Genomic DNA, 19,247 nt, shown 5'->3' on the forward strand with positions numbered 1-19,247 from the left:
ATTCAGGTTGCCATATATACACAATAATGTTCTTGATATGTACACGATATGAGCAATTAATCTCACCTGCACACCGGGCGCCGTATGTGCGAAAATGAACTTCTTGGTCTGATCACCGTATGAGAATTTCATTTCATCGGCATTCAGCTTGCCATATATACACAAGAAACTTATTGATATGTACACCATATGAGCATTTAATCTCACCTGCACACCGGGCGCCGTATGTGCGAAAATAAACTTCATGGTCTGATCACTGTATGGGAATTTCATTTCATCGGCATTCAGGTTGCCATATATACACAAGAAAGTTATAGATATGTACACCATATAAACATTTAATCTCACCTGCACACCGGGCGCCGTATGTGCGAAAATAAACTTCTTGATCTGATCACCGTATGAGAATTTCATTTCATCGGCATTCAGGTTGCTATATATACACAAGAAAGTGATTGATATGTACACCACATGAGCATTTAATCTCACTTGCACACCGGAAGCCGTATATGCGAAAATAAACTTCTTGGTCTGATCACGGTATGAGAATTTCATTTCATCGGCATTCAGGTTGCCATATATACACAAGAAAGTGATTGATATGTACACCATATGAGCATTTAACCTCAGCTGCACACCGGGCGCCGTATGTGCGAAAATAAACCTCTTGGCCTGATCAGTGTATGAGAATTTCATTTCATCGGCATTCAGGTTGCCATATATACACAAGAAAGTGCTTGATATGTACACCATATGAGCATTTAATCTCACCTGCACACCGGGCGCCGTATGTGCGAAAATAAACTTCTTGGTCTGATCACTGTATGAGAATTTCATTTCATCGGCATTCTGGTTGCAATATATACAAAATAAAGTTCTTGATATGTACACCATATGAGCAATTAATCTCACCTGCACACCGGGCGCCGTATGTGCGAAAATAAACTTCTTGGTGTGATCACCGTATGATTGTTTCATTTCATCGGGATTCAGGTTGCCATATATACACAATAATGTTCTTGATATGTACACCATATGAGCAATTAATCTCACCTGCACACCGGGCGCCGTATGTGCGAAAATGAACTTCTTGGTCTGATCATCGTATGAGAATTTCATTTCATCGGCATTCAGCTTGCCATATATACACAAGAAAGTTATTGATATGTACACCATACGAGCATTTAATCTCACCTGCACACCGGGCGCCGTATGTGCGAAAATAAACTTCTTGGTCTGATCGCTGTATGAGAATTTCATTTCATCGGCATTCAGGTTGCCATATATACACAAGAAAGTTATTGATATGTACATCATATGGGCATTTAATCTCACCTGCACACGGGGCGCCGTATGTGCGAAAATAAACTTCTTGGTCTGATCGCTGTATGAGAATTTCATTTCATCGGCATTCAGGTTGCCATATATACACAAGAAAGTTATTGATATGTACACCACATGGGCATTTAATCTCACCTGCACACGGGGCGCCGTATGCGCGAAAATAAACTTCTGGGTCTGATCACTGTATGAGAATTTCATTTCATCGGCGTTCAGGTTGCCATATATACACAAGAAAGTTATTGATATGTACACCATATGGGCATTTAATCTCACCTGCACACGGGGCGCCGTATGTGCGAAAATAAACTTCTTGGTCTGATCACTGTATGAGAACTTCATTTCATCGGCATTCTGGTTGCAATATATACAAAATAAAGTTCTTGATATCTACACGATATGAGCATTTAATCTCACCTGCACGCCGAGCGCCATATGTGCGAAAATAAACTTCTTGGTGTGATCACCGTATGATTGTTTCATTTCATCGGGATTCAGGTTGCCATATATGCACAATGATGTTCTTGATATGTACACGATATGAGCAATTAATCTCACCTGCACACCGGGCGCTGTATGTGCGAAAATGAACTTCTTGGTCTGATCACCGTATGAGAATTTCATTTCATCGGCATTCAGCTTGCCATATATACACAAGAAACTTATTGATATGTACACCATATGAGCATTTAATCTCACCTGCACACCGGGCGCCGTATGTGCGAAAATAAACTTCATGGTCTGATCACTGTATGGGAATTTCATTTCATCGGCATTCAGGTTGCCATATATACACAAGAAAGTTATAGATATGTACACCATATAAGCATTTCATCTCACCTGCACACCGGGCGCCGTATGTGCGAAAATAAACTTCTTGGCCTGATCAGTGTATGAGAATTTCATTTCATCGGCATTCAGGTTGCTATATACACACGAACGTTATTGATATGTACACCACATGAGCATTTAATCTCACTTGCACACCGAAGCCGTATATGCGAAAATAAACTTCTTGGTCTGATCACGGTATGAGAATTTCATTTCATCGGCATTCAGGTTGCCATATATACACAAGAAAGTGATTGATATGTACACCATATGAGCATTTAACCTCAGCTGCACACCGGGCGCCGTATGTGCGAAAATAAACTTCTTGGCCTGATCAGTGTATGAGAATTTCATTTCATCGGCATTCAGGTTGCCATATATACACAAGAAAGTGCTTGATATGTACACCATATGAGCATTTAATCTCACCTGCACACCGGGCGCCGTATGTGCGAAAATAAACTTCTTGGTCTGATCACTGTATGAGAATTTCATTTCATCGGCATTCTGGTTGCAATATATACAAAATAAAGTTCTTGATATGTACACCATATGAGCAATTAATCTCACCTGCACACCGGGCGCCGTATGTGCGAAAATAAACTTCTTGGTGTGATCACCGTATGATTGTTTCATTTCATCGGGATTCAGGTTGCCATATATACACAATAATGTTCTTGATATGTACACCATATGAGCAATTAATCTCACCTGCACACCGGGCGCCGTATGTGCGAAAATGAACTTCTTGGTCTGATCATCGTATGAGAATTTCATTTCATCGGCATTCAGCTTGCCATATATACACAAGAAAGTTATTGATATGTACACCATACGAGCATTTAATCTCACCTGCACACCGGGCGCCGTATGTGCGAAAATAAACTTCTTGGTCTGATCGCTGTATGAGAATTTCATTTCATCGGCATTCAGGTTGCCATATATACACAAGAAAGTTATTGATATGTACACCATATGGGCATTTAATCTCACCTGCACACGGGGCGCCGTATGTGCGAAAATAAACTTCTTGGTCTGATCACTGTATGAGAATTTCATTTCATCGGCATTCAGGTTGCCATATATACACAAGAAAGTTATTGATATGTACACCATATGGGCATTTAATCTCACCTGCACACCGGGCGCCGTATGTGCGAAAATAAACTTCTTGGTCTGATCGCTGTATGAGAATTTCATTTCATCGGCATTCAGGTTGCCATATATACACAAGAAAGTTATTGATATGTACACCATATGGGCATTTAATCTCACCTGCACACCGGGCGCCGTATGTGCGAAAATAAACTTCTTGGTCTGATCGCTGTATGAGAATTTCATTTCATCGGCATTCAGGTTGCCATATATACACAAGAAAGTTATTGATATGTACACCATATGGGCATTTAATCTCACCTGCACACCGGGCGCCGTATGTGCGAAAATAAACTTCTTGGTCTGATCGCTGTATGAGAATTTCATTTCATCGGCATTCAGGTTGCCATATATACACAAGAAAGTTATTGATATGTACACCATACGAGCATTTAATCTCACCTGCACACCGGGCGCCGTATGTGCGAAAATAAACTTCTTGGTCTGATCGCTGTATGAGAATTTCATTTCATCGGCATTCAGGTTGCCATATATACACAAGAAAGTTATTGATATGTACACCATATGGGCATTTAATCTCACCTGCACACGGGGCGCCGTATGTGCGAAAATAAACTTCTTGGTCTGATCACTGTATGAGAATTTCATTTCATCGGCATTCAGGTTGCCATATATACACAAGAAAGTTATTGATATGTACACCATATGGGCATTTAATCTCACCTGCACACCGGGCGCCGTATGTGCGAAAATAAACTTCTTGGTCTGATCGCTGTATGAGAATTTCATTTCATCGGCATTCAGGTTGCCATATATACACAAGAAAGTTATTGATATGTACACCATATGGGCATTTAATCTCACCTGCACACGGGGCGCCGTATGTGCGAAAATAAACTTCTTGGTCTGATCACTGTATGAGAATTTCATTTCATCGGCATTCAGGTTGCCATATATACACAAGAAAGTTATTGATATGTACACCATATGAACATTTAATCTCACCTGCACACCGAGCGCCGTATGTGCGAAACTAAACTTCTTGGTCTGACTACTATATTAGAATTTCATTTCATTGGCATTCAGGTTGCCATATACACACAAGAAAGTTATTGATATGTACACCATATGAGCATTTAATCTCACCTGCACACCGGGCGCCGTATGTGCGAAAATAAACTTCTTGGTCTGATCACTGTATGAGAATTTCATTTCATCGGCATTCTGGTTGCAATATATACAAAATAAAGTTCTTGATATCTACACGATATGAGCATTTAATCTCACCTGCACACCGGGCGCCGTATGTGCGAAAATAAACTTCTTGGTGTGATCACCGTATGATTGTTTCATTTCATCGGGATTCAGGTTGCCATATATACACAATAATGTTCTTGATATGTACACCATATGAGCATTTAATCTCACTTGCACACCGGGCGCCGTATATGCGAAAATAAACTTCTTGGTCTGATCACGGTATGAGAATTTCATTTCATCGGCATTCAGGTTGCCATATATACACAAGAAAGTGATTGATATGTACACCATATGAGCATTTAATCTCACCTGCACACCGGGCGCCGTATATGCGAAAATAAACTTCTTGGTCTGATCACGGTATGAGAATTTCATTTCATCGGCATTCAGGTTGCCATATATACACAAGAAAGTGATTGATATGTACACCATATGAGCATTTAACCTCAGCTGCACACCGGGCGCCGTATGTGCGAAAATAAACTTCTTGGCCTGATCAGTGTATGAGAATTTCATTTCATCGGCATTCAGGTTGCCATATATACACAAGAAAGTGCTTGATATGTACACCATATGAGCATTTAATCTCACCTGCACACCGGGCGCCGTATGTGCGAAAATAAACTTCTTGGTCTGATCATTGTATGAGAATTTCATTTCATCGGCATTCTGGTTGCAATATATACAAAATAAAGTTCTTGATATCTACACGATATGAGCATTTAATCTCACCTGCACACCGGGCGCCGTATGTGCGAAAATAAACTTCTTGGCCTGATCAGTGTATGAGAATTTCATTTCATCGGCATTCAGGTTGCCATATATACACAATAAAGTTCTTGATATGTACACCATATGAGCATTTAATCTCACATGCACGCCGGGCGCCGTATGTGCGAAACTGAACTTTTTGGTCTGATCACCGTATGAGTGTTTCATCGGCATTCCAGTTGCATATGCGTACAATAAAGTTCTTGATATGCACATCATATGAGCATTAAATTTCACCTGCACGCCTGATGAACTGTGTGCGAAAATAAAGTTCTTGGTCTGATCACCGTATGAGTGTTTCATCAGCATTCAGGTCGCCGTATGCACGCAATAAAGTTCTTGATAGTTACACCATATGGTCATTTAATCTCGCCTGCACACGGGACGCCGTATGTGCGAAAAGAAAGTTCTCGGTCTGACCACCCTATGAGTATTTAATTCCATCGGTATTTTAGCAGCTTAAGGAGTTCGGATGAGGCTGGATTGCGCTGTGCTTAACGTCGTGTCCCACGACTAAAGCGCCGTTTACGGTGATCTTGCGGGAAATTAGTGACCCTTGAATGCCGCTCATTAATTGGAGATGGGCGTGCTTGTGAAATGCAGCTGACCGTTTTACGACATACCTTCCCTTGTCCATTTCTGCTCAGTCTCGTTCGAGTCTGAAAGGTAAAGTAAACAATGTTGTACATTTATGTTATGTCGTAGTGGATAAAACTCCATACAGAACTGGCAAGCGGTGGCTGGTTATTTCACGCCGAATCAGGCAGGATGGTCTGCTTACCACAGCGCTTCTTATTAAATTTGACACTAGTATCTTCATAACTATAGAACTTATTCGGCAGATTTTCAGTCTGTATCTCTTCCACAAAATATATTATCACAATGATAGCTTGCGATCGCAGTGACCATCGACAAAAAGTACATATTCCATCTTGTTCAACCAAATCTCATGCTCACTCCTTTTTCTACAGTACCGCCGTTGTCTTGAACCACCTTCTCGGTTCTGACATCACTCCCATCACTCATTCACCCACATCCACATCATTCGCTCATCACACAGTTCAAAAGAGTGATTAGTGACTATATAACATTGTAATCAACATTGTTATTCTGATAAATTGCTATACGTTGTATACAGCTTTTCTATTTTGTGTAACCCGTTTACTACAACCATCACTCCCATTAGTAGGTGGCCCAAACTCACTCCATCTAATGATTGAGGCTGCCATATTGCCACGAATCATCTTCGAGAAACTTCCAGGTATGGTGGGCATACTTCCAGGGCAGGCATGAAACGGTTCATCTCATCCCGGCGCGTGATGAAGAAGAAGCAAGAAGATTTCAGACACATCGCCTGCTCTCTGGCAAACGCATGCGCTTGCCAGGGAGCAGGCGATGTGTCTGGAATCTTCTTGCTCGGACATTTCTGGACGTGAGCGAAGTCTCCAGGTTCTCGAACCAAGTCTTCGCGGTGCCTTCCAGGGAGAAATAGACGTTGACGAGCTTCTGGTCGTCACTCCAGTTCTTGAACTTGGCGATCCACTCGTAGTGGTCGACCCAATCATACGCGTCGTCGTAATACTCTCCGCTGAATGTCTTCGGCGACCGTGCAGGGGCTACGGGCGTGGCAACAGGTTGCGCAACTTGGGTACTGGTCTCCGCAGTCGTCATCTTCTTGCGTTTAGGGGGTTCTAATGGACCGAATTCTGCAGGCAGGCCAAGCTGTCTTCTGCTTTGTCGCAGTTGGTCCTCCAGGCCGAACAAGGGATGCCCCGCACCTCCACCAGAAGCAAGAAGATTCCAGACACATCGCCTGCTCTCTGGCAAACGCATGCGCTGTTTCTAGACTTTTCGCCGCGACGCTTAAATGCTTCTGCGCTCCAGGCTGGAGCATTCTTTCTTTGAACTCCGTTGTGTTCAGAGAGCTATCACTCTTGTGCTTTTGCTACCAAGTAGTCTAATAAACCGTTTGCTGTTTATTCGACGACTCGCCGGTCTATTTCGCTTCGTGACATTTCTGGTGGAGGTGCGGGGCATCCCTTGTTCAACGGCCTGGAAGACCAACTGTGACAAAGCAGAAGACAGCTTGGCCTGCCTGCAGAATTCGGTCCATTAGAACCCCCTAAACGCAAGAAGAAGATGACTGCGGAGACAGGTACCAAAGTGGCGCAACCTGTTGCCACGCCCATAGCCCCTGCACGGCCGCCGAAGACATTCAGCGGGGAGTATTACGACGACGTGGACGATTGGGTCGACCACTACGAGCGGCTCGCCAAGTTCAACAATTGGAGTGACGACCAGAAGCTCGTCAACGTCTATTTCTCCCTGGAAGGCACCGCGAAAACATGGTTCGAGAACCGGGAGACTTCGCTCACGTCCTGGGACGTCTTCAAAGGCAAACTCAGCGAGCCGTTCGCTTTTCAACAACGAGTTGAACGCGCTGAACATCTGCTCCAGAGACGGATCCAGCTGCCAAACGAAAGCGTTACTGGCTTCGTCGAAGATGTGTTGCGGCTCTTCCGGCGAACTGACCCCAAAGCGTCCGAGGAAAAGAAGGTTCAGCGACTCATGAGGGGCGTAAAACAAGAATTTTTTCGCGCCCTGTCCCGGAATCAACCCGCCACTACGGACGCCTTTCTGGAAGAAGCGGTCCGCATTGAGAGGTCCATGCTCTCTCGCGATACCGTCGACCAACGACACCAGGGCTACGAGGCTTTCTCCACGACCGCTGGCCTCGACATCGGATCGCTCAGACAGCTGATTTGAGAGGTGGTACGCGAAGAAGTACGAGCTCTCTTCTGTCCAGAGAAAGCAGAAGACCCTTTATCTTCGATCGGTGCGATCATCAAGGACGAGGTTCAGCAGGCAGTCCAGACGTCGTCAACCCTCAACCCCGACGCCTTAGTACCAAGGCCGACCTACGCCGCCGCTCTGAGACAGGTGCCACTTACTCGCCCGCCGTACTACGGAAACCGTTGGACGCCTCCTCGACCTGTCCAATCTACTCCGAGCGTCCCGCCACGCTCTCCGCCGTTTCGCAAAACGGACGTTTGGCGGACTCCCGACTTCAGACCGCTCTGCTACCACTGCGGAGAGGCCAACCACGTCTATCGCCGATGTCCCTACCGACGACTTAGCCTTCCCGGTTTTTCACCCGACGCCCCCCGCCCCCAGCGCGGTAGTCGCCCCGTCGCAATTGAAGACTATCTACGACAGCAGAATGCTTCTGCTGGCTCACGACGCGACCTGTCCCCGAGCGTCCCCCACCGCAGCAGGTCGCCAGGAAGAGCACGTTCACCGTCACCGGCAAGACGACCTGTGTGGCGCAGCCCTAACCGGGAAAACTGAAGACTGCAGCTCCGGGAGGTGAAGCTGCGGACCGGCGACAAGTTACAATTCCTCCAACTCGACGAACAGCAACGCAGCACCGCCACGACGCTCGGAAAATTACCAATAACCTGAAAATACTCATCGACGGCCATGAGATGATTGCGTTAATCGATACCGGAGCCGACGACTCCGTTATAAGTGGTACATTGGCTAAGAAGCTTCGCAAGGTGCAAACGAAGTGGGATTAGCCGGACATCAGGACTGCTGGTGGACACATCGTAACACCGACTGGCCGATGCACTGCAGTCATACAAGTGCGTGACATCCAGTACGTCGTCAGCTTCGCCGTTCTGCCGAACTGCCCACGGTATGTAATACATGGAATGGACTTTCTAATCGAAAATGAAGCAGTCATCGACTTCACAAACGGAGTTATCTCTTTCAAGACACCTGAAACTGCGGAAGACAAGTTGTGGGCACGAATAACGCCGGAGAAGCGCGCAAACACGGACGTAACCGCCATGACGAGTCAGCACGTCAACCTGCCTCCCTTGTCGTCAGTCCTTGTGACCGCTACGTGCGACACAGCACCAACGGGCTGTTTTTTGGCTGAAGGCAACCCGCAACTTCTCCTCGAACGAGGAATTGGGATAGCACGAGCAATTGTGCCCGTAAGAAACGGAACAGTCGAACTACTGGTCACAAATTTTCGCCCGGAACCACAACACCTCGCAAACGGCACGAAGATAGCCGTCATCGTAGACCAATACTCCACCACGGATGTTTGCCTGATGGACACTGCTCGCATCGCGGTCACCACGGAACACGAGGCCGGCCATTTCGACGTAAACCCTCAACTCAATACAACTCAAAAGCAAACCCTTCTCCAAATACTCAACGACTTCAGTGACTGTTTCGCTACATCGTCGAAAGTAAGACAAACACCCATTGCGAAGCACCGTATCATCGTCGACGAAAACGCCCGTCCCATACACCGCATGCCGTACCGGGTCTCCTGCAAAGAGCGAGAAACCATCCGAACGCAAGTAGAAGAGATGCTAAGAGATGACATTATCCAGCCGTCGGCCAGTCCGTGGGCATCGCCGGTGGTACTAGTGAAGAAGAAGGACGGAGCACTCAGGTTCTGCGTCGATTACCGGAAACTCAATGAGATAACGAAGAAGGACGTCTACCCATTACCGCGCATCGACGACACGCTCGATCGCCTTGAAAACGCATTTTTTTTCTTCCAATGACCTCAACACAGGGTACTGGCAAATCGAAGTCGACGAACGGGACCGTGAGAAGACTGCCTTCGTCACTCCGGATGGACTTTTCGAATTCAAGGTTATGCCTTTCGCCCTTTGCACAGCACCAGCGACGTTCCAGCGAGTTATGGATACAGTTCTCGCAGGGCTGAAGTGGCAAACCTGCCTGGTGTACCTCGACGATGTTGTCGTCTTCGCAAGAACTTTCGCAAGAAGAACTTCGCAAGAACATGTTGAACGGCTGAAGCAAGTCCTCGAGGCTATCAGAACTGCAGGGCTGACGTTGAAGCCTCAGAAGTGTCGATTCGCCTACGAGGAACTCAGATTTCTCGGCCATCTCGTGAGCAGCGACGGCGTACGCACCGACCCCGAGAAGACAGCAGCCATCACAAATTACCCTGTTCCTTCTAACGTGAAAGACGTTCGAAGCTTTCTTGCCCTCTGCGCCTACTACCGACGGTTCATTCCGAACTTTTCAAGAATTGCGTCACCCCTGAATGCCCTCACGAAGGATGGATCCACGTTTACACGGAGTGAAGCCCAGCAACAAGCGTTTGATGAATTGAAGACACGTCTACAGACCGCACCCGTGCTTGCCGACTTCGATCCAAACGCCGAAACAGAAGTACACACCGCCGCAAGCAACGATGGTCTAGGAGCGGTGCTTGTTCAACTTCACGACGGCGTCGAATGTGTCATCGCTTACGCAAGCAGAACGCTAACCAAGGCAGAGAATAACTATTCGACGACCGAAAAAGAGTGCCTTGCACTCATATGGGCCATCACAAAGTTGCGTCCCTACCTGTACGGACGGCCGTTCAAGGTGGTAACAGACCACCATTCTCTGTGCTGGCTGGCTAGTTTAAGGGACCCCTCAGGACGCCTAGCGAGATGGAGCCTCCGATTACAGGAGTATGACGTAACCGTCACTTACAAGTCAGGAAGAAAACACAACGACGCCGACTGCCTGTCCCGAGCACCACGCCAGCGACAGGACAACAGCCTCGAGGACCACTACGCCTGCCTCGCTCTAATGAGCGCGACTACCATGTCTACCAAGCAGTAAAACGACCCCGAATTGAAGACACTCGTCGACTATCTGCAGGGCCGCGCCGACAATGTTCCTCCCATCTTCAGAAGATCACTCCCAAGTTTTTCCCTACGTAATGGTGTCCTCTGCAAAGAAAACCACGCACCACAAGGCGCTACGTGGCTTCTCGTTGTGCCCGGGGACATGCTCATCGAGATTCTTGAATCCTGCCACGACGAACCGTCATCAGGTCATTTGGGATACAGCCGGACACTGGCCCGTATCAGGGAAAAGTACTACTGGCCAAAACTGGCCAAGACCGTCCATCACTACGTAAGGACGTGCCGGGAATGCCAACGACGAAAAACGCCGCCGGTACGACCTTCTGGGTACCTTCAGCCAATCGCACCGCCGTCGGCGCCGTTCGAGCAGATTGGTATGGATCTACTTGGGCCTTTCCCACGTTCGTCTTCCGGAAATCGTTGGATAATCGTCGCCACCGACTACCTGACACGCTATGCCGAGACTAAGGCACTTCCACAGGGCACAGCAACAGAAGTGGCGAAGTTCTTCATCGAGAACATCGTACTACGGCACGGAGCTCCGACGGCCTTAATCACCGATAGGGGAACGGCATTTACAAGCAGGCATCACTGAAGCAACGTCGTTATATTCGGGATATGACTTTCTTGTTCAATGTCGTGCATGGTAAAATAGATGCTCCTTTATTGTTAGCCAGTGTCGATTTTCATGCGCCATCTAGACATTGTAGAGTTCATCGTACTTTTTATCTACGTTTTTGTCACCCGTCTTCTCCTTTGGCGCGCATGCAGTGTTGCTTTAATGACATTGAGAACACTAGTGTGGACATTTTTGCTAATTTTACTTTATTTTTATCTTCTTTGTAACTTTTTTATCGTTTTGTAAGTTAATCTTCTTTCCGTGCACCTCTATGTAGGCTCACGCTGTTGGCGGGCACGTGAAACTAATAAATAAATAAATAAATAAATAAACACAGGAAGTCCTTTGACTCAGCCACACCGCTCACCGGAGGACAACGGCGAACCATCCGCAGACGAACGGCCTCACCGAACGCCTAAACAAAACCCTTGCCGACATGATTTCGATGTACGTCGACGTCGAGCACAAAACATGGGACGAAATACTGCCTTACGTCACATTCGCCTATAACACGGCTTGTTGTAAAAAGGACGAAGATAATCGGACATCGTTCACGCGCGCATCTACCTTTCAGTCCTGTATTGTTCTACGGTCGGTCCATTAAATCCTGCACCTTTCAGACTCCGGTTTGCCATAGTTCTCAACATTTGGTGCCGAAACCCGGGAGAAGACTTTTCGAAGAAATATGGCAGCTGGACCGTGCTTTTTGAAAGGACCGCGACAACTTCGGGAGCCTGTCCGAGACAGGGTCAGGACGCTCTGTTCAGAAATATCCGGACTGCTCAACAACGCTTCCTCGAGAAGTCTCTTGGAATTCAAGGTAGCCCTTCTCATGCGTAACGCCAATGTTTTGCAAGGACTGGACAGGGAGATTTACGAAACCATCGACCTGAACGACCTCGAAAGCGACGTGGAGGCCTGCGAGGAGATCACATATCTGGTTATCCTCACTCTACTACGTGCTAACAGGTTCCTTGGTCGTCCAACGGATACTTCGATGTTCAGCACCTCGTTCGCTCCTAATCCTCCGAGCTATCCGTTTGCGAAATCTGGACAAGCGACTGCCGACAACAGAGAGGAACAACTTCCACAATCGAGCCTCGCGCCTCAGTCCACGAGCAACGAAGCGGATCACGGGAATCGAAGCCGAGGAGATTTTGAGCAGGCTAGTCCTGGAGAAGAAGGGACCTCGGATTTGCTAGGATCGGTCGCACTCTCATCAGTTCACGTTTCCACGGTTCACCACCAATGTGAAGTCGCAGAAAACCATACGGTCGAACTTCCTGGAGCCACATCGAGTCACCGTCGTCACGGGGAACCCAAACTACGTCGTCTCGATATCTTTGCTGACGGCCCTTCGATTGGCAAGGTGTGCCCCGAGGAAGAGTTAGAACACCAGAAATGTGAAGAAGACCTTCAGGTTCCATGCTCATCTACACGCAATGTTTTCGATGCTGCCTCTGGTTGGGAACGTGATGCTCAGAACTGCAGCCCTGGAGGACAGCAAGCTTCAGAAATGACCAGACCCAGAGAAGTTTCAGGCTCGACAAGTCACATCTATGCGGTTCGTGATCTAATAACTATACCCGATGAACCCAATGCGGCACTTCTTTGTGGCATGCCAAGCCACCTTTATCACCGGGACACAACTCTGAATACTGTCGAGTTCCCTGCTAACGAACCTTCGGCTGGGAGGGTCGACGTAACGTCTGTCTCGGATGAAATCACAATGTCTGCGTCTGTTCGTGCCAGCGCACATCATGTTGCCAGGCATAGCCTATCAACATCGCGTTTTATTTCGAGACATCTTCACCGAAAGTTTAATGCGGCGACACCCGTCAACTTGGGCCCATGCAATTCCCACCTACGTGAGAACTGGTCGCCAAGTATGTTTTCCTAGCTCGAGGGATTCTCCTGGGACACCGGGCCTCCTTCGTAATCCTGCGTGTTTTGTTCTTTGTCTGTTTGTTTGTGTTTTGTTCCTGTGTGTTCTTTCGGCTATTCATTCGATCGCTTGTCATGCTTCGCATCATGTGCGGGCGGGGAGTGTGTTGTAAAAAGGACGAAGATAATCGGACATCGTTCACGCGCGCATCTACCTTTCAGTCCTGTATCGTTCTACGCTCGGTCCATTAAATCCTGCACCTTTCAGACTCCGGTTTGCCATAGTTCTCAACAAACGACCTGTTCAAAACGACAAACGATGACTGTTCCACGGCTTTGTACAGGGTTCTACGTCGACGATTTGGTTGTGGGATGCACGTCAGAACCCGACACCCTTCAAGTGTATGGCGACACCATTGACATACTCCAGGAAGCCGGTATGGATATACGGAAATGGACTTCAAATTCATCCGCACTTCGCGAGCGGTTTCTGTCGGACGAGGTTTCCTACGACAACGCATCCGATGGCAACGCAACGATCAAGGTGCTGGGCTTGTTGTGGGACCGGGACACAGATAGTCTCACCTTTTCGGTCAAACGAGCACTCACGTTGTCTGCGTCCCATCCTCCTACGAAACGTACGGTGCTCAAGACATTCTCCCTCATCTATGACCCGCTCGGCTATCTCGCACCCTTCATCGTAACCGTCAAGCTCCTGTTTCAAAATTTATGGCGCAAGTCGTTGCCATGGGACGCTGAGTTTGCAACGGAGGATCTTGTGGTCTGGGAGAAATGGAAGGCTGAACTGTCAGGCATCGATGCGTTGCACCTGTCGCGTAGCGTCTTTCCGCAGAGCAAGGCCCTGCTTGATGTGCATTGCTTCGCCGACGATAGTCCCAAGGCCTACGGCACAACAGTATACGTTCGCAGCCGCCCCAATAACGGCACGACTTCTACGCGGTTGCTTTTAGCGAGAGCCCGCCTAGCTCCATTGAAAGAACTCTCGTTGCCGCGTCTCAAACTGCTGGCATGCCTGCTGTCCACGCGTCTTTATCGCCATATCTCGACGGTAGAAGCCTTAAAGGTTGCCCCCATTCACTTCTGGACGGATTCAAGCATCGCGCTCCAATGGATTCAGTGCGACACGAACACTCGCCCCTCCTTTGTCAAGTCGATGGTGGCAAAAATCTTATCGTCTTCACGACCGGAACAATGGCGGCACTGCAACGGACGCGACAACCCCGCAGACCTAGTGACCCGCGGCATCTCCGCCAGGTGCCTACGGAACAGCCCGCTGTGGTGGAGTGGTCCTCCCTGGCTGTCCGCAGGCGATATCGGCCCTCCTACAATTCCAGACCCAAATGTCAACGACACCTGCACGACGGTGAGCGCTACACCGGAAGCTCCCGATACCGAAGTGGTCGTTCATCCAGTGTCGGCCACGCAGAACTGGATGGACCTCTCAGCTTACAGCACCCTCTCTCGACTTCTCCGAGTTACGGCTTGGTGCGCTAGGTTCGTCCGCAACAGTAGGCCCCGCCAACCGTGTACAACGGGTCCACTTACGTCCGAAGAGCTTAGACACGCCGAAACCATATGGGTCTCACATGTCCAAACCGAAGCCTTTCGGGACGACATTTTGGGGCTCAGACACGGCAGCGTTGCTGCGACATCTTCGTCGGTACGTGTTTTCCAGCCATTTCTCAACGCCTCCGGAATACTGCGCGTCGGCGGTCGTCTTCACCAACTTCAAGATTCGTACCAGATCAAGCATCCCATCCTCCTACCGCCTAAGCATCGATTCACGGAGCTCATCATACTCGACGCCCACCAGCGCTTGCTACACGCCGGCGTGCAAGACACCATCGCCGAGGTCCGAAGCACATTTTGGGTTGTCCGCGGACGGCAAACCACAAGGCGTGTCCTTCGCTCATGCTTGACCTGCCGCAGACTAAGGGCGCACCTTGAGACAGCCCCAGTGTCACCTCTACCTCGGGAGCGTATGACGCCGGCAAATCCGTTCACAGTTGTCGGCATAGATTTCGCGGGACCGCTCTATATCTCAAGGTCGGCTTCTCCCAAGACGTACGTAGCCCTTTTCACGTGCGGTGTCACAAGGGCCGTCCACCTCGAACTTGTGTCCTCTATGAGCGTGCCTGATTTCCTGCTTGCCTTCCGACGGTTCATCTCTAGGCGTGGGGTACCCTCCCTCATCTTTTCCAACAACGCTCGCACCTTTCGCAAATGCTCGTCCCTCCTCTCCCTGGTTAGCGCAAGAGATGTACTAGACTTTGCCACCCAGCATCGCATCGCCTGGCGATTCATTGTTGAGCGAGCTCCTTGGTGGGGAGGCTGGTGGGAACGGCTCATACGAACTGTAAAGGAAGCCCTAAGACGCTGCCTTGGGAGAAAGCGCCTCACCTTTGAGCAGTTAACTACGACACTCTGTGAAGTAGAAGCCATCGTCAACTCCCGCCCACTCACGCATATTGGAGCTGATCCCGGGGAGCTTGAGCCACTTACCCCATCCCACTTTCTGTTAGGGAAACGAGCAGTGGCTTTGCCTGATGAATTCGCTGCCGATGCATCACGCCAGAACGACCTGCGGCTCAGTTTTCGTGTCATTCATCAGGCAAGGAAGCAGTTCTGGAAGCGCTGGACGCGCGAATACCTCCTTCAGCTGCGGTCAGCACACGCAACCTCCTCACCAGCAGTGTCCGAGACGCAACTGAGGGAAGGCGACGTCGTGCAAGTGCAAGAAGACCATCTCCGTCCATCGTTTTGGAAGTTGGCTCGCGTGTCAAGCGTCATACGAGGGCGAGACGGCGTCGTACGGGCGTGCTCGCTGCGCCTGCCCAACGGGTCATCAATCGTCCGACCCGTCCAAAGGCTTTGTCGCCTCGAAGTTGACGCGCCCCAAGTCCCGGCGCGGGATGATGTTGCATAACTTAAAGGAGGACGATGGTCGACTAGGTGCATGGGATTGCGATTAGCGCGCGGCTCCTGGCTCGGGTTGGGATTCGGGGCACTTGTTGATTAAAGCTTGTTGGTGTTGGTCACCTGGAGCTTCGGTCGGTCTGACTCATTACGTAATACGGCTATCCAGAAAACAACGGGTTTCACACCGTTGCGCCTTGCACACGGCCATGACGCATCGACTATGCTGGACGCGATGCTGCCCCACGAACCCAGTGAAAACGACGAAACGAGAAAACGACGCTCTGGATTTCACACAGCGAGCAGAAGAAGCCCGCCTGCTGGCCAGACTACGTATTGGTCAACAGCAACGCGTCGATGAAAGATGTTACAATTTGCGCCGTCGAGAGGTACGCTTCAATCCAGGCGACTTGGTATGGGTTTGGACGCCGATTCGATGACGAGGTCTTAGCGAGAAGCTACTCAAGCCCTACTTCGGTCCCTACAAAGTACTTCGACGCATTGGAGACCTGGATTACGAAGTGGTACCTGAGGGCAGCGTTCCCTCTCGACGATCCCCGAGGACTGAAATAGTTCACGTCGTTCGACTCAAGCCGTACTACAGCAGGTAGCGCTGTAGACTGGCCGGAAGGAGACAACACGACGAAGAAAAAAAAAGAACAAAGACGGCATCGAGACGATGCCACATCTACGGAGGGGGCAATGCCACGAATCATCTTCGAGAAACTTCCAGGGCAGGCACGAAACGGTTCATCTCATCCCGGCGCGTGATGAAGAAGAAGCAAGAAGATTCCAGACACATCGCCTGCTCTCTGGCAAACGCATGCGCTGTTTCTAGACTTTTCGGCGCGACGCTTAAATGCTTGTGCGCTCCAGGCTGGAGCATTCTTTCTTTGGACTCAGTTGTGTTCAGAGAGCTATCACTCTTGAGCTTTTGCTACCAAGTAGTCTAATAAACCGTTTGCTGTTTATTCGACGACTCGCCGGTCCATTTCGCTTCGTGACAATATTGTGTCCCCGAGTTGTCCGACCGGGGTTGATCCAACCCGCCTGTTTTGGCAAAAGAAAGCGCTGTGATGTAATGGTTCCGTTTTTCCTGCTTTCTGTTGCTCATACGAAAGAAAGGTGCCGTTTGTTAAAACTGCTATCGGAGGCTCCGTATCGGCCAACGTCTACGTTTGCTTTCCGGTTTCCTGTGGCAATGGAGTTGACATGTCATGCAAATGCGCCGTAGAGAACTGTAATCGAACTGGGGAACGCTCATATATAAATAAATTTGTTCCCTACGGAAATGCTTCATACCTTGTGACCTTCTACTGTTATACATCTCCAATGGAGTGCGTCTCAGGCTCCATCGTCTTCTTCGCCATCGGGGACACAGGATAAGAAGTACCTTCCTGTAGTAAGTACGCACTTTCACTCACGTTGAATTGTTGTAGATTATGTTTCACTTGATTGTATTCATATGCCCGTGATTCTACAAGTTATCATCATCTTAGTTATCCAGCGAATATGTATGTATGTTGCAAATTCGTACTACGGACAAAACATCTAGCCGATCAAACAGATATAGTTCCGAAGCGTGGGTTTTGTTTCAGATACCTGAATTCATTGATTTTATGAATTCGAAATTCTGCTACAATTCTATGTGTATAGCAGTTCCACCTGTATCAGTTATACGTGATGTTTCACCTAAGGTGATAAAACATTACCTTCTCGAAACTTCTGCCACCATTGAGAAAGGACGGCCGTTCCTTGATCGGATCATCACGTGCGATGAAACGTGCGTGCACCATTTCACTGGTAAGTCTAAACGCGCATCAAAACAGTGGAAGCATCCGGGCTCGTCAGCTCCCGGGAAGTTCCGAAGCACCCCGTCTGCGGGTGAGCATATAACCACGGTTTTCTAGGACAAGGCTGGCGTTGTTCATGTTGATTTTCTGCCCAATGGTACCATCATCAATAGCGCATATTACTGCCAGGTTCTCAGGGGTGTGCATAAGGCGCTGAAGCAAAAGCGGTCGGGCCTCATCACCAAAGGAGTCCTCCTCCTACAGTACAATGCACGCCCGCATACCGCGCATCTCACGACACACACGTTACAGGAACTTGGCTGGGAGTTGCTGCCACACCCCCTTACAGTCCAGACCTCGCCCCCAGCGATTTCCATCTCTTCGAGCCATTGTTCAAGACGTTCCCTGGGGGCCGCTACCTCAGCTGCGAAGACGTGGTCAAGAATGCGGTCCGATCATGGCTGCTACGCGCCGGTAAGGATTTATACGCTGCTGGCATCCAAGCCCTTGTGAAACGATCGGACAGGTGCATTAGTGCCAGCTGGAGATTACGTTGAAAAATAAAACTAATTTCTCGCGTGTAAGTTCATGTTACTTTCGCGAAAAATGAACAATCCCGGTTTGACTTGAACACCCCTCGTATCTTTCTGCGGCTTAGCTAAGTAACTAATGCAAGTAACTGCGTAATGATGATGATAATTAGGGGTTTCATGGCGCAACGACAACGAGGATCATAATGCGCCAAGACTTTGTTGAAGTTTAAACGACATTTAACTTAAAAATAAGCTGATTACTTTAAAACAGGGTAAAAAAATTCAGAGGGTGTGAAACACATAAAAGTGGGGAAATAAGACACTACAATTCGTTGATGATGCCTATATTTCTTAAAAACTGAACGATGTTATCAAAAGGAATGAGGGCCTCATCCCCTAGCAATAGGGCTGGGTGAAGAGGCAAAGAGTATTTATAAAACTGAGTGGGGGGGAAGTAGTTTTGGCGATGTTG

At 48.5% G+C, this 19,247-nt stretch overlaps 1 protein-coding gene across 1 annotated transcript in view; it reads right to left on the minus strand.

The window, feature by feature from the left end:
- The window catches only part of LOC135371150 (uncharacterized), a 279,646-nt gene extending 261,821 nt beyond the window's left edge, over positions 1-17,825 (minus strand). The window contains exons 1-2 of the mRNA XM_064605190.1: positions 17,752-17,825; positions 5,943-5,978 (exon numbers count right to left, since the gene is read on the minus strand). Coding sequence (XP_064461260.1) covers positions 5,943-5,978; positions 17,752-17,776 — 61 coding nt within the window. The 5' untranslated portion in view covers positions 17,777-17,825. The remainder of the gene's footprint in view (positions 1-5,942; positions 5,979-17,751) is intronic.
- Positions 17,826-19,247: the final 1,422 nt, after the last annotated feature.

The sequence above is a fragment of the Ornithodoros turicata genome, chromosome 10, assembly GCF_037126465.1.
Source record: "Ornithodoros turicata isolate Travis chromosome 10, ASM3712646v1, whole genome shotgun sequence".
Lineage (NCBI taxonomy): Eukaryota > Metazoa > Arthropoda > Arachnida > Ixodida > Argasidae > Ornithodoros > Ornithodoros turicata.